This window comes from Apiospora hydei, assembly GCF_038363865.1.
Source record: "Apiospora hydei strain CBS 114990 chromosome Unknown utg000009l_segment0_segment0, whole genome shotgun sequence".
NCBI classification, from domain to species: domain Eukaryota; kingdom Fungi; phylum Ascomycota; class Sordariomycetes; order Amphisphaeriales; family Apiosporaceae; genus Apiospora; species Apiospora hydei.
The window spans coordinates 2,180,207-2,205,579 of record NW_027117368.1 but is presented as its reverse complement, the minus strand read 5'-3'; the positions used below and the strand labels follow the sequence as shown (position 1 = coordinate 2,205,579).

Below are 25,373 nucleotides of genomic sequence, written 5' to 3'. Positions count from 1 at the left end.
CAGAAGAGCCAACAAGGTTGCTGCATTTGGGTCCATGGGCATCGATGAGACAATAGCAATGTATCAATCGTTTCAAGCCTCAGTTTGGTCATCGCATCCCTCTTGAAGCAGGGTTGACGCTCTTCTGGGATATCGAGAAGCATGTGCTGGTGTGGCACCCGGTCTACAGCCACGTAACTGCAGCCCCTCGGGTCCTAAGTCCGCCTCTTTGCAAAATGATTTACTCGATCCGTAGAGTTATATTCATTGCCGAGGCCGCCTGGCGTCAGCTTCACTGGTAAGGTCAACGCATGGAAAACAGATATCCGAAACTGAAGTCACATTGGGTGCAGGACACTCTCCTGCGGGAGCTGGTTATGGTACACGATTTCGTCGTTGGGGCAGCTCTTGTGCCCCCCCGTTCTGCACTTGTTTGATGCCGCTCAATGCTTTCTAGGCCAATTCCTCCGTGCTGGAGTACTGTCCTTCCCAGCAGCATTCTCGTAAACAGGCGTGCATGTTTTGTCTTTCCGGGCCTCGTTTTGTCATTGCCCCTACATCACCACTTTCCCATCATTACTTCGCCGCCGAAAACAACACTTTAGCTCGAGAATTTTCGCGTGACCTTGGCAATGACTGTAGTTCGCTTGTGTCAGTAGTTATGTTGTACCACGCGGAAATATGTTCATCGAAGAGACATGTCCAGTGAGAAGAACGTACTGTGCAGGGCGACAACGCTGAAGATGAAGACCAGGGACAGAACCAGGACGACGACGGGGTCGACCTTGAGGCCGGGCGACTCGTCGGTGTACAGCCTCAGCATGGTGCTGCTACTGCCGCCGGCGCCAGCGGCCCTCGTGCTGCTCGGGCGGGCATTGGCGATCTTCTCCTTCTGGTCGGCGGCAGCTCGGCGGCGGATGGCAGTGCGGGCGCCACCGGGGGAGGAGGCGAGGACGGGCGGCCGGTGCTGACGCCAGTGCTGGCGGGGGTGCCGGCGGGCGATGATGCTCGGGGAGAAGACTGTGGTTCAAGAGAAGCGCGTGAGTCAGCGATGGGAGTCATAGAAGGCAATGGGGCCAAGCTGTTCCGTCGGCGGCAGGTGTCGCGCGACACCTGGGAATCGCAAGGGGGCTCTGTCTAGTCATCGAGAGTCGTCGCATACGTACCATTGTGACAGTGGGCGAGAAGAGAACGGGGACAAGAGAACAGGTAACCTGTGGTTGGGTGTCGCTAGAGAAGAAAGAAGATTATCAAGGAATGGAAGATGGGATACGTGGTCGTGATGGTGTTGATGGGTACCTTATTGAATGTAAAGTACAATCTCCGTTTCCTCGGGCGGTTTCCACAGGCGACTCAAAGCTGTCCTATCAGTGACCGCGCTCAATTGAGGCCACATTTTGGAAGCTCGAGCAGCAGGCCATAGCCCATGCCCGGGCAATGGCCACTTCCGCCCATTGTCGCTCTAACATTAATCCGCCAGCCCAGCACCTTGTCCCGTGCACATCGCCCCCATTTTCCCCGGCGCTTCTCGCTCCACAATTCCCTCAGTGGAGTCTACCTAATTTTAGGGGTCTAGACTCCCACGATCAGACCCGAGATCCTCTCGTCTATGTAACACACCATCTTTGGTCCATTTTCTGCGGCATATCAATTCCATCCCGTAAAACTCAAGGTTGACCGTAAAACTCAAGGTTGAGATCACATGCCTCCTCTTGGATCTGCTTAGGTACTTATGTACACTTTCCAAGCCCGCTTGGCACCCAGCGCCGCAGCAGATTCCGGACGTCCCGCACCAGCCATAGTTACTACAACACACCGTCGAGCCGCACGTGGTACCAAAGCCTCTTCCACAGCGCGCCATTCTTCGACGGCGGTAGCACCGAAGACGCAGCACTCTAGGAAAACAGCCCATGAGAAGGCAAGTAGTAAGCACCCGTGGTCAGCAACTTTAGCCAGGCATATTGCATGCCGGAGGTGATCATCGACGGCGTACCGAGCACCTCTGCCTGGGGTCTTTTGAAGCCGCGTTCAGCACCACCTTCAGGTTCTGGTAGAAGTTCTTCCCTCCCGCGACGTTGGCGCTCGCATACGTCGCCTCCCATATGGCCGTGCCGCCGAAATTGGACCGGCAGTAGTACGCATTGGCGATGGTGGCGGCCTGGGCGACCGACAGGTCGTTGCCCGGGTTTGCCGCCGCCGCCGATCCCGGCAGGCCAATGTACAGCCTGGCGTTCCTGCTGTACGTGCCAGCCAGCCAGGTGCTCCAGGAGTCGTAGGTGAAGCCCGCCGTGTCGAAGGTATTACCCGGCTGGTAGCCTGGGTTCGCGTTCGCCCAGCGGCGGGCGGCGCACTGTGGCGTGTTGTAGAACTGGATGAAGATCATGTCAAAAGTGGTGGCGGTTAGCATGTCCTTCATGTTCGCGTCCGGGACAATGCACTGGGCGAGGCCGTGAGGTAGAACGTCCCCGGCACCGTCGCGTAAAGGGAGCGGAGCTTCGTCACCAGTGCCTTGTAGCCTGCCGATGCGTCGGTCGAAGGGTGTTCAACGTCCAAGTCGAACCCGTCCACGGAGAAGCCGATGTCATTGTAGTCAAATGGCCGCGGAAAGCCACGTTGCACCCATGCGTTTTGTCGAGGCCCGAACATGCACCAGAGCTGGGTTGCAAAGCTGCTGCCATCCGAGGCTCCGGTCAGTTGATAGCCGCCAGTTCCGCCGCCCAGGGACAGAAGGATCTTTTGGTGCTGGTTTGGCGACACGTGAAGAGATCGCGTTGCAGGTTTGGACACTTCAATAGACGGTTGTTCGAAGGCGTGGTCTTCCCTTGGTACCCCGGACCGGGGAACGTCTCGGCATAGCATTGGTTGCCAAAGTCAATTCCTGGATATCCGTTGGCTTGCTGAGGGAAGAGATGCACGAAGGACAGGATTATGATGTCGATGCTGTCGTCGGCGCAATACACACTCAGGGGCTTCTGATTCGGGCCTTGACCCTAGGTGATGCAGTTCATGTTAGTTAATGTTGTCAGCGGACATATGATTGATAGGTTTTACATAGTATACAGCGACGTTGGTTTTTGCCGCCGCGCTAAATGTCGCGATAGCAATGTCGCTGTCAATGAGGAGCAGCACACAGCAGCAAAGGAACCAATAGGCCACAAACGTCATAGTTGCGATTCAATGGTGTCGATAGGCAATATTCACGACGAATCATGCATAGATTACCGTTGTTATGAAATTCAGGTGTTGGCATTTTTATCTTGGGATCATGTAAGGAAAGGGATGGGATGCTGGCTAGACATGGCGTTCCTCGCTGGCGACAAATCATAAGCGCTTGAGACATCGACTGACTCCTTGAACTACCGAGTACATCTTATTCCTAGCTTCCTCTCGGCCTTAGTCGTCGCTCTCCTCATCGCTCTCCTCGTCGCTGGCTGACTCGGAAATTGGCTTAGCCCTAGCCCTGTCTCGGGTTTTTGAGCCTTCGCTCTCGCCCCGACTATCGCTGTCGCTATCAGACCGCGGGCTCGCTCGCTTGCCTTTGCCTTGGTTCCTGGGCCACGTGGCGATTTCGATTCGATACGCTTACTTGGCTTCTTTCCTCCCGCGACCGCACCCCTTTTCAACTTCGCGGCCGACCCCGCCGACAAAAACGACTTAGTGCTGACGGCCTCTTCCTCAAACTCGCTGAAGTCGTCATCGCGGAGATCCTCGGCGCGAGCCAGTTCGCCATCAGACCGGCGGTGCACTGACTTGAGGTACTTGTCGAAGTCCCGGGCCGTCTCGGCGAGGATCTCGAGGTTCTTGCGCGTGAGCTTGACGACGCGCCACTTCTTCTTGCCCGACAGGAAAGCCTCCTCGGGTGTAAGACCTCTTTTCTGGATCTTGGCCATGCGGTCGTACTGGCCCAACGCGATAGCCGTCTGGAAGGCGTTGCGGATCTGGCGGCCGTTCCACGTCGATCCGTCCGTGGTCGCGTGGGTCTCGAAGTGCTCCTCGGCGAACTCGAGTAGCTCATCCCGGTCGAATTCCACCTTGATGTCCTGCAGTTCGTTGTCGCGCTCGATCCGATTCAGTGTGCTCTTCCAGATCTCGAGCGTCGACTTCAATTTGAACTTGGGGTACCGCAGCGACACGTGGATCCGCGACTTGAAGGCCTCGTCAATGACACCCACACGGTTCGTCGTCAGGAATAGGATCCCTTGGTAGTATTCGAGGGTTCGGAGGAAGACTGTGTTTTCGTGCACGCCCACTGATGAGTCATATCATGCGACAGAAGGAAGTTTGAGGAGCACCATATATGACTTACTCGAGACCATGGCATTGCGATGCGTATCCTTCCAGTCTCGCTTCATGAGGAAGACTTCGGCTTCGTCAAGGAGCAGGACTGCGCCCCCACTTGTCCGCTCGCTTGCTGTGTACGTCTAACCGAGTCTCAATGTCCTCGAGGGCCTCACCTAGGTCTCCGCATGTGATGGCATAGAGTGGCCTTCCGGTATGAGCGGCTATGGTCTCGGCCGTGCTCGTCTTGCCGGACCCGGGAGGGCCATGCAGGAGGATGATGAGGCCAAGGCCTTTGCCCCGGACCAAGTCGAGTTGCGTGGATGGCTTCGGGTTCATCCTCCCATGATCTTCCGGTTTGTCATCACGTATGGAGTGGTTGTCCACGAGCGATAGTAGCAGCCTCCGGTGCTTAGACGGGATAGACAGATCCTGGAAACCGCTTTCGCGGGCTGCCTGACTCTTGTCTATGGTCTCAACATTGTCGATCTCAATATTGACTAGCAGCATTGGTAGACAGACGTGCGTTAGATGTATGGACTAGTGATCAATTTGGCTCTGCCATGGTTTGACTTACCCCATGAGCGCGACTTGAAAGAGAATGCTTGAAGGCTATGCTGCATTAGTTGCAGCTTCTCGGGCATAAGCAGCGCCTCATCTCTTGTCATGAGCTCCTGAATGCCAGGGTCCTTCTCGATAAATACGTCGCTTTTTCGTTGGTCCACAGCATGGTCGTGGTGACGATAGAAATCTGCCCCTGGTATGTTGGGGTGGGCTTCTTCCACCTCCGCAGGCACTGGGTTTGTCCTTTTGACCAGGCACAGCTCGGTGCGTACAAATCTTGACCTGCTGCGAGCATACTCGTCGGCGTCCACATAGATTTCGCCTTGAAGGCGCTCGCGGCTAACAATGCCTCTGGTATCGTAGGTGACACCGTCATAGCGTCTATGCCCCGTGCAGGAGATGAACTTGCGGCCTCGGTCCTGCAATTTGGCCAAGATGGATTGGGCGTCCTTGTGGAACTTCAATGGGTAGAGCGGTAGGTCAGAGACACTTTTCAGTCCAAGATATTTCCTGATTTGCTTGCGAGAGCAAAGAGCACCGACTCCGGTGCTGTCCACGTTGATCGCATAGCAGTCAATGATAAAGGGCGTACACGTGCCGACCATAGCATCGTGCATCGTAGTGTCATACGCATCCGATGACGAACCGCTGTAAGAGCCGGAGCCCTCGGCCGCGTCATACCACCCACGCCGTGGCCCGCGGCGGCCGATGCGACGACGGGCTGGTATAACCCTGACCCCACGGTTCCTGATCTCATTTTCTGTCGGGTTTCTCAGGCGAGGCTGCCCCCCAGTCACATTGTAGACCATGTAGAGCTGCGGATATCCGCGCTCGTCTGTTAAAAGCAGGTCTCCGGGATTGTAGAGGTGCCATAGATCGTTGAAGGCGATTCTCTGCAACGTGGCCTCCTGTATCTGGGCTCGGAGATCCAGATGCCGCTTCAGAGCTTTCTCGCCAAACCCTACGAGCATTTCTAGATGCGCGATCCGCCTTCGGAGTTGCTCTTCCTCGCTTAGGATAAGACGCCTCTGATGTTGCGGGGGAGGGCGCTGGCGATCGCCCATCGGAGCGGACGCTCTAGCACCGCCGGGATGGATCACCACGAAGTCTTCACGCCCTCGCACCACCTCCGACTTTGACTCTGGTTTGCCAGAAATTGAAGTCGCCTCCTGGTTTCGAGAGTCAGGAAGACTGGAAAACTTTGAGGCTTTCTCCGTAAGCTGGCTCAAATGTTGCTTAATTTCTGACCAATACTGTGTTAAGACCTATGTTCAACTGTTAGCGGGCGTGCTATCGAATGTTTCAACAGGGTAAATGGCTTGGACTTGCCTTGAAAGGGGGTTTCAGTCTGGAGAAGTCCGAGTTGTCAGCTAATCTGCCAGCTTGAATAACAGGGGAAGATGCACTCACATGCACTCTCGATATGGAAAGGCTACCCCGGTCACCTCCTTGAGTTCATTCAGTACGTAGAGCGACCGTATGATAATTTTCATTGGCTCGTCATCTTCCCAGGCATCACCAACGCTTCCTTCACCGTCATCTTCGTCTAATTTCTCATCCAGACGCGGAGTGGTGACGTCTTTGTCGTAGAAAGCATACAAGACGACGAACTGGTCCAGATCCGGCTCATACATTTCCTGCTCATACGCACTGATCCAGTCAACGCCGGTACGTTTCCTGATCTCTGGCTCGCGACTGATCCAGTGTGACCTTCAATATGTCAGTAACTTTGGGTATTATTGGGCCCTGTTGTAGCGGGGGTTCCGCATACCATATCGGTGGTGGTGGGCTGGGGGATCTATCATCACCAGGACCGGATGGAACGGATGGATGCGCACTCGAAATTGGACTTGAACATGGCGACCCCTCGGCTGAGCCTCTCTGGCTGGGTTTTCTCTCAGCCTCGGCTTCGGCCTCATTCCGTGTCTCCTGCCCAGACCCCGGCTCAAGCTCTTTGTGAGCTACTGCCACTTCAGGTATAAGGGGCGGATGCTGCGATTCGGTCTGTATACCTTCCATCACGATATGCGCACGAAATGGTTTGATGGGGAAAGTGTATGGTCTTTCATCACGCAAGAAAAGACAGTCCCCCAAGCCAGCTCAGATTCTGCGGCTGAAGCTGACACCCGGGGTGGGCCAGCCCCCGCCAATATTCGGTGTGTTCTCGCAGTTTCCAGGGTGGTTATTGGATGTTGCATTAGTGTTGTTAACCTTCCAATGGCATTGTCGCGTGCCATTTGGGGGCGGTTTCTGACTGAGCTGAAACAATGGCCAGCCCTCGATTTGGGGTCAGACAGCAACCCACCAACGTCAATAGAATAGACTGCTAGCATCACTATGCTACGAGGCCCCCGATGAGCCCTATTGCTAGAATATAACTCTCTTTGAGAGTACATGGCTCCAGAGATGGCAACTGAACCTCACCCAGAAGTACCAGAGTTTGTCGTGGTCGGACTCGATGGCCGTCGGCATCCTGCATTCAACGCCACCCCCAGATCTGGCGTTATCTTCCAAAGCGCATTGATTACTGGTCCCGGTGTCCAGTCGGTCGAGACAGTTGATAGGTAGCGCGATCAATCCTGTCTCTCCCAAACGAATGGAGCTGACGTTTCTCAGCGAGCCCGACCACAATGAATTATACGCACCATGCTTCAAGGCCGCACACGAGCTGATTGCCACGGCTAATAAGTACTCCAAAAAGCGATCGCTCAAGTTACTCGGGATCGCCGATGTACACACCTGGGATGAAGTGGACGCGGCGATGCTGGCGGCATGTGACTCGCTCGAGCGCATCGCGACAAAAGACAGAGACACATCCGGCTTCACCGGGAAGGTGAAATCTGCTTTCCGGGCTCTCTGTCAGCGTGCGAATATCGGTCTGAATTTCACGAACCTTGTACCACAGGACTTTCCAGGTGGTTCTGTGCTCTGCGGGGGCCTCAAGATGGTTTTCACCGCGCTCCAGTCCACAAGCAGCTACCAAGACGATGTGTACCGGGCCATTGAGGATCTGCCCTTCACAATCAATGACCACGCGGCCTACATTCGTCTTGACAAACAGGACGAAGACCTCCATCGGAGGAACGCGGCGCTCTGCACTGCCCTGTTCCAGTTGCTGGAATGTATACTGAGCTGGTTCGCGAAGAATCCCGTGGGTGTGTTAGCGATTGCCATCTCATTCGCCTCCTGTGATTACAGCAATGGAGATGTGTGCTGACAATGGCCCTACTAGCCACGTCTATGAAGATGCTCGTACAGCCTCAAGGACTTGCCGAGGCCCTAAAGATGAAACAAGCCAACGTGCAAAGGGCGGCGTCGAGATTCGAAAAGCATGCCCTGTGGTTACAGAATCAGCGCCACAACGACTCGATTGAGCTTCAGCATTGGATGGCCTACGAACTCTTCCGAACGCGAGAAGATGTCAGCGTGATTCGTGCCAGGTGCGAGGTGCTGGAGTCGTTTATCCAGTTCTTACAGCAAGCCCATCGATCTCGTAAGCGGATTTTCCTGTCCAACTAATAAGAAGCCGTATACGTCAAATGTTAACAAGTTGGGAGCAGAGACCTTGGCTGGCTTCCTGGATACCGAATCTCCCAGAGCCCGCAAGGGTATGAGGAGGCGCAGTGCTGCTGAACTCCGCGAGAGCTTCCTACGAGACGTCGAGTACGAACCTACCGCGATCGAGCGAGATATCAACCATATACTTCGTCTTCGAACGGGGTCCAGGCAGGAGCTAGACGAAGACCGCGTGGTGGAGCTGCATAATCACCCCCAATTCCAATCGTGGCTTTCGGTCGACGAGTCGTCGGTTCTCTTTATACAAGGGAATTCCGATACGCCGCAGTGTAAGGAGGTCGCTTTCGTCGCAGCCCAAGTCGCAGACATTGGTAAGAGAATGCACGTGGAACCGACGGAGCCAGCTGTCCGAGTCGTTGCCCTCGCGTTTTTCTGTAGTGAGCACGCTGCTTCACGGCGGGACAGGCTGGGGCACCCGAATGCTCTGATTTGGATGCTATTGCTGCAACTGGTGGATTGCTACCAGGAATTCTCCGGCTCGAAGTTGGAGAAAGGTCTTGCGATGATAGCAGACGGCGAAACGGAAAAGGTGTGCGCAGCCTTCGAAAGTCTTATCGGTCATCTCCCGAGCAACGTCATCGTCGTTATGGTAGTGGAAGGGGTCGACTCGTTTCTGCATCTTTCTATTAGGCGTGAGCTGATGGAAATCATCGGGTTTCTCGCGAGACTGCCGGCTGGGTCGCTAGGGAATTGTAAGCTCAAAATTCTGTGCACCAGTGCTGTGTCTTCGGATCTCCTGGAGGATCTCTTCCATGAGGAGCAAATTTTGAGGTTGCCCCGGACCTCTCGTGCCACCAGTGGTCTGCGAAATACAGAAGCACTAGCAGGGCTATCTGGAATCGCCACTTCCCGTGAGTGCTGACAAACGCGTATGTGGGAAGGCGTTCCTGTCGTAAACGTCCAGCTTTCACTCGTTACTCAGAGGGGGGGCTCTTCCTCGCGCTCATTGTGTGCACCGATTTCGTGGAAAGGGCCATTCGGGAAGGGGAGTGTTGCGTACCTAAATGGTCCGTCCTCACGGGGAAAGGGACCAGGGCGATGTCGAAAAGGAAGGTATGTCCTGGCGGGCCAATGCCCGTCAATCTTGTCCGTCCCCGCGTGACACAGGTCGAGCAGGCCAAATACACCAGACCAGGCAACGACATATCTGGCCTAGATAAGGGCAAACCATGAACGAGCATCGCTTTGAACAATTTCAATATAAATAACTCTTTGATTTTCATGGATTGTAGCTATACAGTGGCAGTACTAGAGAAACAGGGCAAGGCCGTGGGAGATGGATTGTTCGGGCTTCCACCTACTCTATCACGCATGGCAGCAGCCATCAGAAGACATCCATCAATAATCAATAAAACATGTACTCTTGATGTCGAGAAACGAGAAAAGCGACTGTCAAGAGTTGAGTTTCTAGAGTGATTCTGTACATTAGATACACAATCCCTCGTATACATCGGCCAGGCCTACATACCATCACAACATCGTCTCCTGCGTGCAACCCTAACTACAGAGACCTGGCCCGTCTGTATCTACACAAGTCTCCCCAACGTCGAAATTGATGGACAGACACTGCGTGAGAGGGGACTGCAGGTTGCGAATTGCAGGTTCCGGGCTCTAGCGAATGAGCAAATGAGCAAATAAACCCACTCAACGGGTGGCTCCCCTGAACTATACTCTTGCCAACCGACGCTCTCATTGGTCGAAACCCCAGCACCAGCCCCCCTATCGACTCTTCTCGCAGTCGCTGGACTTTTTCTTTTATGCCGCATCTCGCTCACTGCTCGGCTCCACTGCTCTGCCCATCGCCTTGGCCTGGCAGGTATAAATACCTTTTCTCCTCCCATCCTCTTTTCCATTTCCTCTTTCCTTCCTATCATTTATTTTTTCTTCACCTCCCTCCGCCGCCCACGACGAGTCGGGAAGTTGGAACCCCCGGCAGCAACGCTAGATTCCACGTACCCTATCCAAGTCCTCCTGCCCCAAGCGATCCTCGGACGTTGGGATGGGGGCCAGGGGCTACGATCCTCGGACGAGTCCCTGGGGTATGTGGGTGACAGTACGCTGCCGGGGCGACCTTCTTCTCGACACCCCAGCCAGGTTTGTTCATCCCCTCCCCCTTCTCTTGCGCTAACGTGTCACAGGTCTCCCATGCCGGGGTAATTGTACTGGCTTTCCCTCTTTCCTTGCAAGGCCGCCAGATCGTGGCCCCTCCCAGAGGCGGTCTCGGGGGCCATGGATTCTTGGCTGGCGCAAGATGCACAACACCGACCTCGTCGTTGTTGCCATGGTTGCGCTTGCAAGAGCTGCACTTGGCGTCGCCTCCATGGGCCACGACGACTGGTGGTGTTGACCTCCCTCTACCACTCTTCCCCCTCCTATCTTCCATCATGCAGATGGTTTTTTCTGCTTCTTTTTTTTCGCCTTCGTCCTCGTTGCCCACCCGATCCATGGATGATTAACCTTTCAGCAGCAGCACCCAGGATCCCACATCCCCTTCTTGGATCCCAATAACCGTCTCCGCATTCACAAAGTGACACTGTTCCAGCCCCCTTTCCTCCACCTAATATTGTCTCCCATGGGTTTCCCAATCAACAGTCCCACTGCCATCTCCAACCCCATCATCCTCGCCATTACTAAACCTTACCACGTGACACTTACCTTACAGTCGCCTCGTGTTAGATTAGGTAGCTTAGGTACCTGCATCCTGATTGAACTTTAGTGATTGTATGCAATGATCCAATGTATGTACGAATGGCTATTAATTAACACAGTAGAATTATGCTAGTAGATGCCACGGTCAGTAGATCCCAGCTGTGCGTATGTGAGTAACTAACTGTGACCTGCCCGCCAATGCAACCTGTACATTGCTGCATTTGTTACTTGGGTCTTCCAGACGATGTAGTGCAGTGTTAGAGGCGATATAATGTGCATGATACGTTATGTCTACCACTAGCCGATTGCATTTGTGAGAAATCCTGTAGATGCAAGTGCACTGCCCCCATCCACTGTAGGTACGTAGTTTCTAGCCCACTGCGATATCAATTGGTCCCATAGTGCCGAAGTTCTATCTTGTGCTACACCATTGAGTCCACCCTGCCTTCTGATTTAGTTCACGGCAAGCATTGCCCCCTTATTACCTTACCTTTAGCACCGCATAATCTAGCGTCACCGAGCCATACTTCATACAAAGTAACCAGTCATGTGCCGTGCCAGAGAAGCAACAAATAGAAACGAATTACTACTTAGTATTCGCCGCAGGTGCGTTGGGTATAGTACACTAAATCACATGCCCGACATGCCGAGTCCCAAACCAAATGCATCCATGTTCCCAATCCCGTCGCTCGTGGGTATATTCAAGATATTCGTCAAAGGCCAAAAACGCATGTTTCGCAATCATCCATTCCCTACCCAAACCCAGATTTCCCACCGTGAACCAGCCCGATTACTTGAATTGCTCAGACCTCTGGCCTCCGTCCTCTGTCAGGCGCAGAGTAGGGAAAAGGCTGCGCCTCCTCCGCCGAACGCACACTGCTGGCCAACGTTGTAGGTGTATCTCGGCCTCCTCGAGTTCGCCCAGCCGAGATGGTAATTGCGGTGTGCCAGTTTTCCGGCGTTACGAGCCTCCTGTCGTCGCCTTGTTCGAGCTCACTCCGAGACAGTGCCGAGAATTGGATTCCATCGACGAACACCTTGTCTTCCTTCGCCTCGTTATTCCGCCAGAGCGGGCTCAGCTGCTGCTTCCAGTATAGCGACCCGCGACTGCCAATGCCACTCTTCTTCGATTTCGAGCCGTCTGACTGCGTGTTGTGTTTCGAATCGTCATTGTACGACTTGGGCGACTTCCCATAGGCTGCGTAAGCACCCGTAGCCCTTCGCACCAGAGAACCGTCGAAGACTCTCGGCCAGATGCGAACGAGAATCATGCGCAGCGTCGGCATGCATGCACAGATAATACCGATGGTGATCTCGACCGTCGAGTAGAGACAAACGCCGTAGTAGTCCCAGGTCAGATTCGACGAGCCGCGGAATTGGATCAAGGTCGATAGGCGGACGACACTGATGACGGTGACAAAGGTCCCGACAAAGAACATGAGTCCCACGCCCACCTTCTTCTTCCAATGCAGGTTGAGAGACTTGAGTTGCGACATAGGGATCGCGAGCATCCATAAATCCATCGCTATGCTGACGGCGGCGTTAGCCCAGGCGATGGCACTCTTGTTGGAACATTGGCCCTCGGTAGTACCCCTCCAAGCCGTCCAGTTCGCACTGATGGGAGTACACTGGAAGATGCCGATCAGGATGAACGAGACTCCGAACAAAACATCGAACACAATGGTTGCCCACAGAAGCCGTTTCATGCCCTTTGATGGGAAAATACGCAGGTAGAAGAACAGGATCGAGAGCTTCAGCAAGAAGACTTCGGAGAAGTAACAAATGGTGATGGCGTAGAAGCCCTTGGCGAATCCCTCAATCTGTTCCGGTGTTAAGGTCCAGATGTCTTTGCCCAACCCATTGCGCGTGAGCAAGTGGACGTTGATGAAAGCGGAGGGGACACAGTTGAGCAGTGTCAGGAATATAAACCAGTCGTCGAGGCCAAGCTCTACCGTCGTGCAGAGTTTCTTGTAGCATAACCTGACGAGGACGAGGACGCATGAGATAGCCATGAGCGTGCAGGAGACGACGTTGTACATGACTCGTTTGTCTCGTACCGGTGCGCCGCACATGGTCTGGGTGGCGTTCTTGGCGACTGTTTCCGTTTAGTCAGTTGGACGAGCTGATTCTGAGGCAAAACACTGCTGGCAAGACGTACCCAAAGACTGCTCTACGTTGCAGCTGGTTACGATGCATATCTCAGCATGGGAAACAAACTCGGCGTTTGTGCATTGGCATCGGGTATCGGTCGGCCCACACGGCGAAGCCTCAATGGCTTTTAGGAGGCAGTTCTTCTATACAGGGGGTCAGCGGGGGTCTATAGAGGGCAGCACATACCATTTTCCTGAGCTCGTATGCGGGACGGGAAAAGGAGAGGTCGTGGTCAGATACGTACTGCACATGGTGCTAATGTGGCAAGCAGCTTTGCTTGCTGTGCTTGAGCAGAGTCTTGCGCAGCAGCGAGACCAATGAAGGCCAAGCAGCAGACCAGGAGAGAAGAGAAGAACCTCATGCTGTGAATTCTTCCCATGGGCGCATTCTAGAAGCGTACAGAGATGCTGACGGGTCGGAACAGGCCTCCTCTCTCTGAGTGGGCAAAGGGTACTTAATCAACTTTGGAGAAGATAAGGAAGGAAGACGACTGGCCGCCAAGAACCCGGAGACCACAGTGCACCCCGTCTTCGAACAAGGCCTAAAGGGTGCCTGTCATGCTGGCTTTAAAAGATCTGATCGGCGTGGAAGAAGAAGAGGGTCTCATACCAGTGCACCCACATGGCATGCGGGCAGCGGGCATGCGGCAAGGTGTACAGGTCGACCAACAATCCCGTAGTCCACCTCAAGCTGCCCAGAGCCTCCCTGGAGGTACTGCCTCCATGTAGTACCGGGTATGGGCAGCCCAAATGGCCCTGGTAATGACCCTGGCAATGTACTTAATTACCCTCGGCAGTATATCTGACAACCATGTCAACTACATTGAGTAGGTGGAGTTGGCTATCAGCAATGTGACTTGTAGTGGAGCCGGCATTCAGCAAGCTAGGGATATCGTAGCCCGTCGAGTTGGCCAATGTCAAACGCCAACACGGCAGTAGTGTTGGATCGGACGCTGATTCGCCTGAATAAGGATTCAGGCCAGGAACCAAGCTTATTAGGATGCCCACGGGTCTGTAGGCTACTGGCTAGTAGATAGGGTAGGAGATCGATGGCGAACATGGTGTTCCGCGCCTCTGTGTATCATGCGAATAAGGCGCTTCTGCGATCAACTCTATCGGCCGGCATTTGGTTCGCACAGGGCCGGCGTCACCACTACCGGCTTCAATGGGCGGCATTGGGCGCGGGCAGTCTGTCGAGTCGTGCTCGTGCCAAGGGTTCGGTTGACTTGACAGGTTGCTGAAACCGCGTGCCACCCGAGACATTGGATGGTAGAGGAGTTTAATTCGACCTTCCGACTCCTTACCTCAGCGAAGGATCTCACAGGTGTGCGTGTGCGCGTGCGCCCCTTGTCGTTTCACTTTCCCACACCTTGTACGATGCTACCCCACGTCTTTCTGAAGGAAATCTCGGTTAGCACACAGGCAAGCCAGTCAGTATGAGACTGACGATAAGAGGCAAAAGCCTCGAAAAGCCTCCTCGAATGAACAGAAGAATGCGAACGCCCTCGCCGAATTTGCAGGCATTGGATGCACGGTCGATCATTCAGATGCAACCCGCAAAGCGTGCAAGGAAAGTATTCCGCCGATCTCTGGCTTGTAGTGGGCCGTTAGCAGGCACCTCCACCGGTGCCAGGGCCTTGGCACCAGCCGATCCCACCCCTGCCGCGTGCCCTGGCATGTGCTAAAGGGGGTTTTTCTTCGCAGTCCGCTCTTCCAATACGTCAAAGCAATTTCATCCTCGGCGCTATGTACATGTCTCTGTTCTCCAGTCATAAATTGCAAATAGCATTCAATAGCGTCGCCTGCTCAGCTTCTGTGCATGTTGTTGATTTGCAGCTCGTGAGCCCGTAAGCCCTCAAGCCCTCGGACAGCTGCCGCTAAAGCACCTACACCTACTGGTATGGAAGCAAGCCAACAAACGTGTTTGGGGTTTGCAGAGCCGCCAACCACCTAACACTCGTCGCAGCAATCGATGAGAAAGGCAAACGCAACGACGTTCCATCCATCCCGTTGCCGCAAGCGGTACCTACTGTCACGAATGATGGGATTCCTTCCCTGCCCAGAAGCCCAACCCCCTTTTCGCATGCATTGACCCTGGCAACCTACCTGGCACGTCATGATCCGAAGTCGCCGAACCCCTGCCTCAAGACCACCCCGTCGGCGTCGATTAGCGAGGAGAAAATTCCCATACCCCGCCTCTGCTCCATCCTTATTATCATCATCCACCATTGTCGCTGGGGAGGCGTCAGGACAGGCTAGGACGACTGGACAGCGTAGCTTCGCCATATTTTAGGCAGGAACATACGCACACAGACCTCTTCACGTCAAAATATCGCGATTCCCTTCCGAGAAAAGATCGGCAACGTCATCCCAAATTTCGTCTGCAAGACCAGCTGCTTGGGCGACCCTATTTCCGCACTGTTCCGCTCCGGCTTCAGCACCGCTCGCTTTTTAACAGATCCGTTTGAAACAGAAGAGGCAGCGCAGAACCCGTCCGCCCGTCCGTCTCTTCGGGCAGTTACCTAGGTACGCATCCAACCAAATGAACAAGACGATGCATGCTCTTCACAAGGATTGTCTGCACCTCTCAATCAGCCGTTGAGCCGAAATTGAGGCCAGTCCAGTCGTCTAGTAGTATGCATAAAGCAGACGGCTCTGTCGGACATCGCGAGAGTGGGCAGCATAAGCGACAGTGACACGAACAAGCAGGGGGTTATCACCATACCATCACGAACTTCCATATCGTGTGTCTGCTATAAGCGCAGTGCCGCGTTACCGCACCAAATCTTCCGGTTGCATGCATGTGGTGTGACGACTGCAACCGTGTACGAAATTGTCTATCCGCAAGCGTTACAATGCGAGGTTGCCTCAATGCTGTCAGCAAAAGCGTGAGACCCCAGAAGGGGAGGATAAACCCCACCGTTTGACGTGAAAATGTCCAAGCGGCATCCCACCCCCCCACTACGACTAAAATGATGCCCTTGGTGTTTAGCAGTGACTCCTCCACCTTGACAGACCGAACAACAACGTTCTACTATGACTTTGTGGTATACGGAGGTGTGGCCAGCAAGGTCACCAGATACGGCCGGACGGAGCCATGAAGCGAGTTTCGGATCGCCCAACCTCTGCTTCGGCTACAAGCTTGCCTCTCGTGCCCAAAAAGCAAGTATGTTGCGGCGGATGCATCAGTTCGCATATTTGTTTCAGGTTTGGCCCAGCTGCAGTCTGCATCTGGATGACGAACACGTCCATCTCAATTGATCGTTGAAACTTGAAACAGTCCGACTAAGATCCAGCCCTATACCTACCTGCCTACGTCTTACAGGACCTACGAAATAAGATCGGCACTGGTCTCTCTGGTTGCCATGTGCTGCGAATCAACATGACACCATTCTCGGCGCCTCGAACGAAAGTATTGCCGTTTCGGGCAGAGTGCATGGTTCTCAAGCAGCACAGGGGATTAAGCATATCGTAGGAATTTCCACCCTTGTCGGCTCGCTAGCTTGCCGAACCGTGCTGACCCAGCAATGTAGGGTTGCAGTGGATGTCACGGCAACATCCGAAGGGCATTTTCCACTCGCGTGGCAGTCACTCTCCTGGCACAAGACGGCATCGTCATTCGATCTCACTCATTCTAGCATTTGCGTTGGCAGCGTGCCGGCAGCCAGGCGTGGTGGAAAACTGTGATGGGTTGCTGACGAGATCTTCTAGTTCTTCCAGAAGCACGGTGGTGCTGTGCCTGCCTCCTCTCCTTCTTTTGTCAGCCATCAAAGAAGACAGAGGCGCTGAGGGCTCAGGCACTACGCCACCCTTGACATGTGCAGCTTGATCGATGTCAGTAGCTGCTTATTTCTTTCTCGCTACAAATCATGGCCGCTACGGCACGTCTCCAGAACCCTCGTTGTGGCAGGCGCTGCAATTGGATGCCGTCACCCAAACCAAACTATTATTCCATGAAAGAGTGTTTTATTTGGTCTCTCAAGGCGTGTTCTGCGATAGAAAAACGCAAGAAACCGCAAGATTAGTTTAAATGGTCTGTCTAGATAAAACCAAAATTTTCAGTCCGGGTGGATTACGTAGCTTCCTTTACACCACATCTGGCAGGCTAGGAAAACGGCAGCAAAAGGCTATGTAAACAGTGAATTTCTAGGCCAAGCGGCAGCAACATCTGGGGCGTATTCACATTGACGGGCTGCCTTTGGGGTATTGTTGAGTTATTTGCCTAGGTGAAACCAGAAACGTGAGTATACAGTGACTAGCCCGCTCTCGTAGACAATATGGACTAGTCGAAATTGGGATTTGACTACGTGAACATTACTCGAAGAGAAAAGTTAGTGCCGACTTGGAGGCCTATAACTCGTATACACGTATAATATCTCTCGTAACATAGGGCTATAGCGACAAGATAGCCATTATACTACTGGTTATTCTAGTTCTTGTCTTGCTTCTCACCCCCATCAGCCAAAATAAGCGGCAAGAACCGTGATTTGACCCTTGACCCTGCCCTCGGACGCCTCACTCAATCTACGAGGTCACTATTCCCCTCATCAAGCCACCCATTGCAAAGATCATGGGGAGAGGGACAAACGCCATATCTGTAAGACTACATGACGCGGGATTGAATAATCGATTTGGGGTCTTGTCGGGATGTTGGGTGGTGTAATGGATGGTAGCGAAGTTCAGCCGTGCCTCCTAGCTGTTGTTGAATTTACGGGCAGGTGCCGTCGCTTCCCAATGTGGCTAAATGGACACACATCATCGTCCCTTCCAACGACACAACGTACGTTGAGATGGCATAACAAACCAAGTCTAGCACTCACGCTAAAGGCCATGACACAAATCCAGGCGACTCACATACTGACGGTGCTCGGTACCCAAGCCCGGTTGGACTTTATTATGCCATTCCATTGGGTATATCTTCGGCTGCTAAGAGAAGCATAGCACTGCCCTATGACTAGAGACTGGGACCATCGTGAGCCTTTCACAGACGTTCGTGCAATTGAATTATCACCAAGTCCTAATTTAAACGTGCCTACTCTCTACTCTGGTCTTCTGCCGCACCAAGCAATCCCTCCACCAATCTCAAGGCTCTCGCAAAGAGGGTGGACATTAGGCAGCCGCAAGAAACTTATAGCATCCATACGTTGCATTTTCTCAACTGCTGCCTCGTGTCAGGGCACAGTTTCTCTGACTTGGTCCAACACTGGGTCACTCCTCGTCGAGAAGAAACCGACTAATGATTGACTCGTGTAAGCTCAAACCCCCTTTTCTTCTCCCACCTTCTGGTGACCTATACGCCGTCACACACAATGGCTGCTCTCGCAAAATCCTCGTTTCCAGCCTGAATCCTGTTCCTCGACTTCAACAGCGTCCTCTCGCAATTCGCCCGGGTGGAGCAAAAAACGACTGTCAGTCAGGATACGTTGATGCGGTAGACGTATACCATCAGTCCCAGCAGACAGAAGAGATGCCACTTTGGTCCTACTTGAGTCACATATCCTTCTCCAGCAGCGCAAACTATAGGAGTCAGCAGACATACTGCCCTAAACTTGGACTTGACGATCGTAAGCCCTCTCGAAAGTACAAGGCACCGGCGAGCTATTGACACTGTGTAGGATGTAAACCTTATTTCTCCATTCATATAAATACCGCCTTCTCTCCCATTTCAATTTCAAACAGTTCTTTCTTCTTTCTTCAGTACCACTTGGGAGATCACTCACTCCAATCCTTCAATACCAACAACTCATCACCACTCTCCATACTAATTTCATCCTACCCTCCGCTCCTTCCTTTTCAACACTTCCTTTCCCTTCATTTCTTTCCAACACCACCCCTTTCTTTCCATGGTCAATTCTATGTAAGTATCGCCACCATTTTTCACCCATCACCATCTCGTCCCCCTCCCCTCTCATTTATTTAACCTTTCTCCCCACCCCCTTGTTTTCTCCGTTCCATTCCCCCGTTTTCTTTCAAGTATTTATTTTTCCCCCCTCCACACCTTTTTTTCTTCCCTTTTCGATTTCTTCTTCACTTTCCATTTCCCTTTTCTCCCTTGCCTCATCTACTTCCCACCTCCCTCTTCTCCCTCCGTCCTCAGCAAGACGTCAAACTGCCTTCCCCTCCCCCGTCCTAAGCAAGACGTTAAACTGCCTTGCCTGTCCTGAACAAGACGTAAAACTGCATCCGTCCTAGGCAAGACGTTAAACTGACCCCCCGTCCCGAGCATGACTTTAGAACTGTTCCATCCCGAGCATGATGCGAAACTGCTTTGTCCTGAGCACGACACGTAAACTACTTGATCCTGAACACGATGCGAGAACTGTTCCATCCTGAGCATGATGCGAGAACTGCTCCATCTTAGGCATGATGCGAAACTCACCTCGTCCCGGGAAGACGTTAAACTCGCGCCCGCAGCGGCAAGGGGGATTGGGCGTTGGGCATGGTGGCAGTAGCAAACCTCCCCAAGGTCGAAGGCGCCGAGCTCGCCCTTATCAGCGACACGCTGGGTACAAGTCACATTGGCATCGTGCGGGGACGCCTTCACGATGCCAGCAGTGACTGGTGCCTAGCGACACGCTGGTGAGGGCTGGAGCTTGGGCCTTCGACCTTGGGGGTCGAGGTTTTGCTCTTGTCACCATGCCCAACGCCCAATCCTCCTCGCCGCTGCGGGCGGGGCTGGTTGAGCTCTGACGATCTCGCTCGCAGGACACTGACTCCTGGAGTTGTGGGGGGGACGCCCTCACGGCTCTGGGAGTCGCCGGTCCTGCTGCGAGATTCGTCAGATGCTCCCAGCCTCCGTATGTGTAAACCTCTAGATAGTTTCTCTTCATAGCTTCGTAGTCTTCTTGCCTTCTGTAGTGCATCGTGACCCGTGACTGCTGTGGCCTGTGACTGCTGTGACCTGTGATGTGACCTGTAATTGCTGTGACATGTGATTGTCGTGTGACTTGCCTCCCATGTTTTCTTGTGGTGTTGTAGTGTATTGTTTTGTCCATGCTCGTAGTGTGTGATGTTGTGATTCTTTGTAGTTTGTTGAGCAAAGTGCATGGTGTCCTTTTTAGTGTGTGATTCGTGCCCGCTGTCTCTACGTATTGTCTTTGATCTTGATGATTTCTCTCGGTGTTATGTCTATATCGCATCTAGGACTGTTGCCTCCCAGTCCACGATGCCATTCCCAACCCAAATCTAGCCATTGTAGATATTGCCTACCTAAAGTATGCATCTACTTCTTGTTTAAATGTCCGCCGCCTAGCGTAATGTCCTGCTTGCATCCCCGTGTCCATGAATATATCCAATGTGCATCCTATGAGGCTATTCTTATTTATAAATTTGAGTTTCGCGCCCACTTTACATCCGCGTCCACGGCACCGATTAAGCCTTTTAATTCGGTAGACTTAGCTGGCTTGTGATGTATTCTTGTTGTTTTCGAGTTTCCACACAGTAAACCATTTCTTCCTAACATTATCGTAGCACGGAGTCGGCCTGGCCGAAACCACCAATGCCGTACGGGTAGAACAATCGTAAATACGCACACATCTTTTTTACATGTCCTCTGTCCCTTTTTTATTCTATCTCACTTTGGGAATACACGTGACCTAATTTTTCTCTTCGTTAGCCTCTTTCCCGCCCTTTGGTGATACTACTGATTCTCGCACTTCCAAGTTTGCACTACACACAGCCTCTAATATGCGATGCCACTGCACTATAATACGACCCAAATGACTGCAACCACTGTCGGAACAAAGTCTAATTACCTACTCACCCGGGCCCAGCACCCAGCTGCAACTAGGACGATATCTCCAGGTCGGGAAAGTATACAAAATTCCGCAACGAGGGCTATCGAGGTATTCATTCCCCTTTCCTCGGACCTTGCCACCGGTACTTTGAAAGAAAGTTAATAAATGTCTGTTGCCAAAGCATTACATGCAAGCAGCAGGCCAAGTAGGTAAAGGGTTAAGTAAAAGAATACAGTCGCTGGCAACTATCATGTAGCTAAGTCGCGACTAAAGCTAAGAACCAATAACTTCTCCTACCTAGGTTTATATACCAATGAATATAGCAACATATATATCTAATGGTAAAATATCATGTACCACTCAACGAGTTTGCCTTAAGAAAACCTTGGCACATTGACAAGACGTGTGGCGGCCATAACCTTGGAGTCCTCAATGGATGCCAAGAATGTGGCGAGCCTTTCGTTGCCAACATGGCAAGCGGGCAGACACTTATGTTTTGAAAATGACAGATGGGCCACGCTGGCGATGATGGACAATAACAAATAAGTGCAGCAATGGTTGGAACGGATATGCAACGTCATCTATTGATCGCGTAGTCGTCTAAGCTACTATTCATCTCCCGATGAGATGATGACTCCGGTATGGTATCAACGGCGCAAACAGGACCGTAGTTGATGTGGCTCGATTGAATGTTCCACCACTCATACCCAGGAAGACGCTTTGGAGGATGCAGACCCAACCATGACTGTCATGTACTCCCACCGTCCGGGACGTGGCCAAATGAGGACGTTCCAAATCATTTGGTCACTCCAACTTTCATACGCATAAATCAAATAGTTCATCTCTCTTTGCTCCATCCGTCCATGCATGAATGGAATATAACCGGAACGCCGGGGGCTTTCATGGATCGAGAGAACCGCTTTCTCAATCACGCCCCATATGCCCACACCCGTGATAAAAAAACAAGACTAAAACTCAAGAGAGTTGAAATATGTATGATGCTGCGCCTCGGACCAGAGGGCTTTCCACTTTGCGCCATGGAATCTTCCCGACGTGTCCTCCAAAATATAAACCGGGAACGCATGTGATATATGTGGAATTGACAAAGGAAATAATAGGTAAAAAGTTTGAGGGGGTAGGTCGACAGGTCGAAGCGATAAGAATACATTTGCGCCAATGCGCAGCTAAAAGGCGGGTGGAAGTATGTGGAAGAAGGGTCAGTGGGCTTAACACTAGGGAGAAATAAAAAAAGCCATTTGAGGTGTTGCGACCAGAGATAAAAAGTTCATTAATAGTCTCTCTGGGGGTTCCTAGGATCTTCGAATTGCGGATTCCGTCTCCCGTTCTCGCCGCGGGCCGCGACCCATTCGGCGTTGCCGCTATGTCGACCTGGTTGCTCTGCAGGCAATTTCTGGTCCTCATTGGAGGCGGCCGAGGAACTTCGGACCGCCGGCGGCGGTGGTACTGATTGGGGAGAGTTGGGAACCATGTTGGTGACTGCCTGGGCGATGGAGGTGATGACATAGCCGCGGAGTTCGCGGTCCTCCCTCGAGTCCTCCTTCTCGAGTTGGAATCGCTGGTCCTTGTTCATGTTGGCCCGTCGTATGTTCTTGATCTCTTGCATAATGTAGAGCATAACCTCTTCGGGGCATCGGTTTCGGGGAGCTGCGTGCTCGCTCTTGCGCACGTATCGCCGGGTCACATCAGTGGCTCCATCGATGCTGAAAGCGACGCAGTACGACATTTGCTTGCCCCAGCCGTCAGTGTATAGCCGTGGGTTATCCCAGGCTTCCTCGCACGCATCGACGTGTATCCATCGCTGCTTGTGTTCGGAGTAAACCTCCGTCCAGACGTGATCCTCGGCGTTCCATACCCAGCGCACACGGCCACCTACCGCGCGACAGAGCATACTGAAGCAGTTGGCCCACTCGCCACATCGACCGCGGCGTGTCTGTAGTAGCCGCCACACGTCGCTGTACCGAGGAAAGCGCTCAAAGGCTCGGCAAGGTCCATTGGAACACTCGTAAAGCTCAACGCGGGTGGCACCACAGGCGCTCTCGTCGGGGGTCGGCTGCGTCATGCCCCGGGCGATTGTCGGCGACATGCAGACAGGACACGCTGGGTTATTGACCCAAGTGAAGAAAGATCGCTTGAACCATCTAAGCAATGCGCGGACTACGCAGTCCTGATAACCCCATTCGGCCTTGCGTCCGTCGCCCATGCTTTCGGCTTGAGCCTGAAAAACCTGGCACTCCTCCTCAGCCTCGCCGTAGATTCTGTCCAACGGAATCGTCTGCAGCGCCTCGTCCAGAAGACCAGGGTTCTCGTATTTTGTCGGTGTCGCAGATAGAGAAATCATGAGGTTGCGGAGTTTTTGAGAGCTGCGGTCATGAGGCGAGGGCGCTGTCGGGACCTTTGGTTGGTTTCGCAACGATGAATAAGAAGGCGGAGTTCCAGGGGCCTGGGCCTGGGCTTGGCTATGAGACGTTGTAGGCCGCCCCTCATTGGGGTCAAAGGGGGTTCTTAGATGAGAAGACGACACGCTTTCCCTTAGGCCTGGGGAGTCGGCATGTAATCGGTCCAGTCGTGCCTGCTCAACGTCGTTGACTCGCCTCGTCCGCATGAGCTGTTCGAATTGAGCAGTGAGACCTCGAGCCCATTCGTCGCCGTAGTCGCCCCGACCGTTGCGGGGAGTATTACTTCGGTCCTCCATGCTGATGATGTGAGTGTCGATACAAAGAGTATCGGTGTTTTTAATGGAGGGTCGTCGGCTTGACGATCCTTGAAGATGTTACGTGCGGGTGAGAATCGTGCCGTTTGTCGAAAACTGGTTAATAAAAGTGATGATGTTCTAGCAGGGAGGGAGCCTTGTCAATCGACTTGGTATTAAACAGGTTGATTTGATCGTCGCAGGCCCGATTGCCACCAGGCAGTTCCGCAACAATTACTGGAGCCGGTTGAACCGAGCGGGCAGGATACAGAGACAGCCCAAACCCAAGACAGGAACCTGCATACACCCCAAAAAAAATTGCGTGTTGACGAAGCAGGTTTTAATTAGTCCAACAGGTTGGATAGGCGGCAGCAAGCAAAGTCGACTCTGCAGGCTATAGTGGCCCGGCCCGTCGTTCGGTGTCGGGTTATCGTCGCATTCGTCCTGTTGTGCAAGCGGTAATCAATCTAGCCGATGTGTCGATGAGCAAAAGGACGGCTGTCGAGTCCGTGGGGGTCCGCGTCAATTGGTACCAAGTCGAATCGCGATTGGCAATTTGTTGGCAGACTGGGTGGGCTGATAAAATGGAAGTTGGTCGCGAAGTGGTAGGCGGTTGCGGTGGTGATGTAGGAGAAGAGGAAGAAGGAGGAGAAGAAGTGTGTGTGTCGGCCGCCCGACGACAACAAGACAGGGTAGGGTCCCGGTGGATGGATGGGATGGGGATTGGAAAGAGAAGGGTGTGGTGTTGAAAACGGGGGTGCGGACTGGGTTTCAGGGAGGGAAATCGGATAGTAGTAGGGTCAAAAAGGGCCCCAGGCAGAGGCAGAGAGCGCGCGAGTGGCAGAGTGCTAGGAGTGGCAGAGTGGGAGTGGGATGGATGGGGTGGGTCTCTGGGCAGTCTTCAATCCAAACATGAGCAGCCCAGACGAGAGCGACAAGGCGTACATGCAAAACTTCATAAGAGCTACATAAACCGATGGGTCAGGCCAGCGAGAACCAAGCCAGCCTAGGCACGACACGACACCCGACACACACGCACCGGCGCTGCAGAGGGTCAGAGGCGAGAGCGAGCGGGCAAAGAGGAGCGTCTGATGAGGAGAGAGCGTCGAAATGGGCGAGGTTACGTACACCACCGCCCTCGAACGCCCAGGTACCTGCCTAGTCGATTCCGGGCCTGGTACGGGATTGGCTCTCCAGGCCCTGTGTGCAAGTAGACGCAACCCATTACGTGCGAAAAAAATAGGAGCAGAGGCCTAGAGAGACAAAACCCCATTAATGGTGACGCGCGTCTTGCTCATCTCTCTCACCCCCTCCAGCCAATCACATTACATGCTGACTCTGCTTGCTGCCTGAGGCACCGCTTCCCGACGTATTCTCTACGGCCAGTTTGAGCCTTTCGCGCATCCATCCCGTCTTGGGCCTTGTCGAGCGTGTGTCCTCCGCACCCAGCTCACTGAGGTGTGCGCAATCTCACGCACCATCTTGCCAGAAGATCTCACCATTTCGGTTAGGGAAACGCCTATCCTTTCTGAACTTGCGGTGGCCACAAGCAGGTAGTTCTCGCCATGAGTCGGCGGGCGATTGACCGGCGAAACCCCTCCAAACCCATCATAGATTGTGTTATTACAGTACCTACCTGCCTGCCTACATGCATGTATGGGACACGGTACCTAACGGAGCTGGACCTCCTTGCAACCACGTATCTCGTATGTGCGCACACATCAGAAAGGC

At 53.2% G+C, this 25,373-nt stretch overlaps 8 protein-coding genes across 8 annotated transcripts; 3 read left to right on the top strand and 5 right to left on the bottom strand.

The window, feature by feature from the left end:
- Positions 1–580: 580 nt before the first annotated feature.
- Positions 581–3,144, bottom strand: PG997_012465 (endoglucanase type K; the record flags this gene model as incomplete). Its single annotated transcript, XM_066816779.1, has 7 exons — positions 581–615; positions 700–999; positions 1,796–1,874; positions 1,973–2,416; positions 2,452–2,650; positions 2,809–2,969; positions 3,040–3,144. 7 exons carry the CDS (start codon positions 3,142–3,144, stop codon positions 581–583), a joined length of 1,323 nt encoding a protein of 440 aa, XP_066662471.1.
- A 228-nt stretch (positions 3,145–3,372) lies between these two features.
- On the bottom strand, positions 3,373–6,840 carry PG997_012464 (ATPase family AAA domain-containing protein 3A-like; the record flags this gene model as incomplete). The annotated part of the gene is made up of 7 exons (XM_066816778.1): positions 3,373–3,439; positions 3,631–4,228; positions 4,286–4,390; positions 4,434–4,724; positions 4,835–6,012; positions 6,232–6,531; positions 6,593–6,840. The coding sequence occupies 7 exons, from the start codon at positions 6,838–6,840 to the stop codon at positions 3,373–3,375; spliced, it is 2,787 nt and encodes a 928-aa protein (XP_066662470.1).
- A 387-nt stretch (positions 6,841–7,227) lies between these two features.
- Positions 7,228–9,259, top strand: PG997_012463 (uncharacterized protein; the record flags this gene model as incomplete). The annotated part of the gene is made up of 4 exons (XM_066816777.1): positions 7,228–7,385; positions 7,438–7,976; positions 8,054–8,314; positions 8,382–9,259. 4 exons carry the CDS (start codon positions 7,228–7,230, stop codon positions 9,257–9,259), a joined length of 1,836 nt encoding a protein of 611 aa, XP_066662469.1.
- A 1,137-nt stretch (positions 9,260–10,396) lies between these two features.
- Positions 10,397–10,744, top strand: PG997_012462 (uncharacterized protein; the record flags this gene model as incomplete). The annotated part of the gene is made up of 2 exons (XM_066816776.1): positions 10,397–10,436; positions 10,593–10,744. 2 exons carry the CDS (start codon positions 10,397–10,399, stop codon positions 10,742–10,744), a joined length of 192 nt encoding a protein of 63 aa, XP_066662468.1.
- A 1,105-nt stretch (positions 10,745–11,849) lies between these two features.
- On the bottom strand, positions 11,850–13,386 carry PG997_012461 (uncharacterized protein; the record flags this gene model as incomplete). The annotated part of the gene is made up of 3 exons (XM_066816775.1): positions 11,850–13,141; positions 13,205–13,340; positions 13,384–13,386. 3 exons carry the CDS (start codon positions 13,384–13,386, stop codon positions 11,850–11,852), a joined length of 1,431 nt encoding a protein of 476 aa, XP_066662467.1.
- A 5,653-nt stretch (positions 13,387–19,039) lies between these two features.
- PG997_012460 (uncharacterized protein) lies at positions 19,040–19,779 on the top strand (the record flags this gene model as incomplete). The annotated part of the gene is made up of 2 exons (XM_066816774.1): positions 19,040–19,053; positions 19,611–19,779. 2 exons carry the CDS (start codon positions 19,040–19,042, stop codon positions 19,777–19,779), a joined length of 183 nt encoding a protein of 60 aa, XP_066662466.1.
- PG997_012459 (uncharacterized protein) lies at positions 19,737–20,243 on the bottom strand (the record flags this gene model as incomplete). Its single annotated transcript, XM_066816773.1, has 1 exon — positions 19,737–20,243. The coding sequence occupies one exon, from the start codon at positions 20,241–20,243 to the stop codon at positions 19,737–19,739; it is 507 nt and encodes a 168-aa protein (XP_066662465.1).
- A 1,977-nt stretch (positions 20,244–22,220) lies between these two features.
- On the bottom strand, positions 22,221–23,645 carry PG997_012458 (PNG1 with de-n-glycosylation function (n-glycanase); the record flags this gene model as incomplete). Its single annotated transcript, XM_066816772.1, has 1 exon — positions 22,221–23,645. The coding sequence occupies one exon, from the start codon at positions 23,643–23,645 to the stop codon at positions 22,221–22,223; it is 1,425 nt and encodes a 474-aa protein (XP_066662464.1).
- Positions 23,646–25,373: the final 1,728 nt, after the last annotated feature.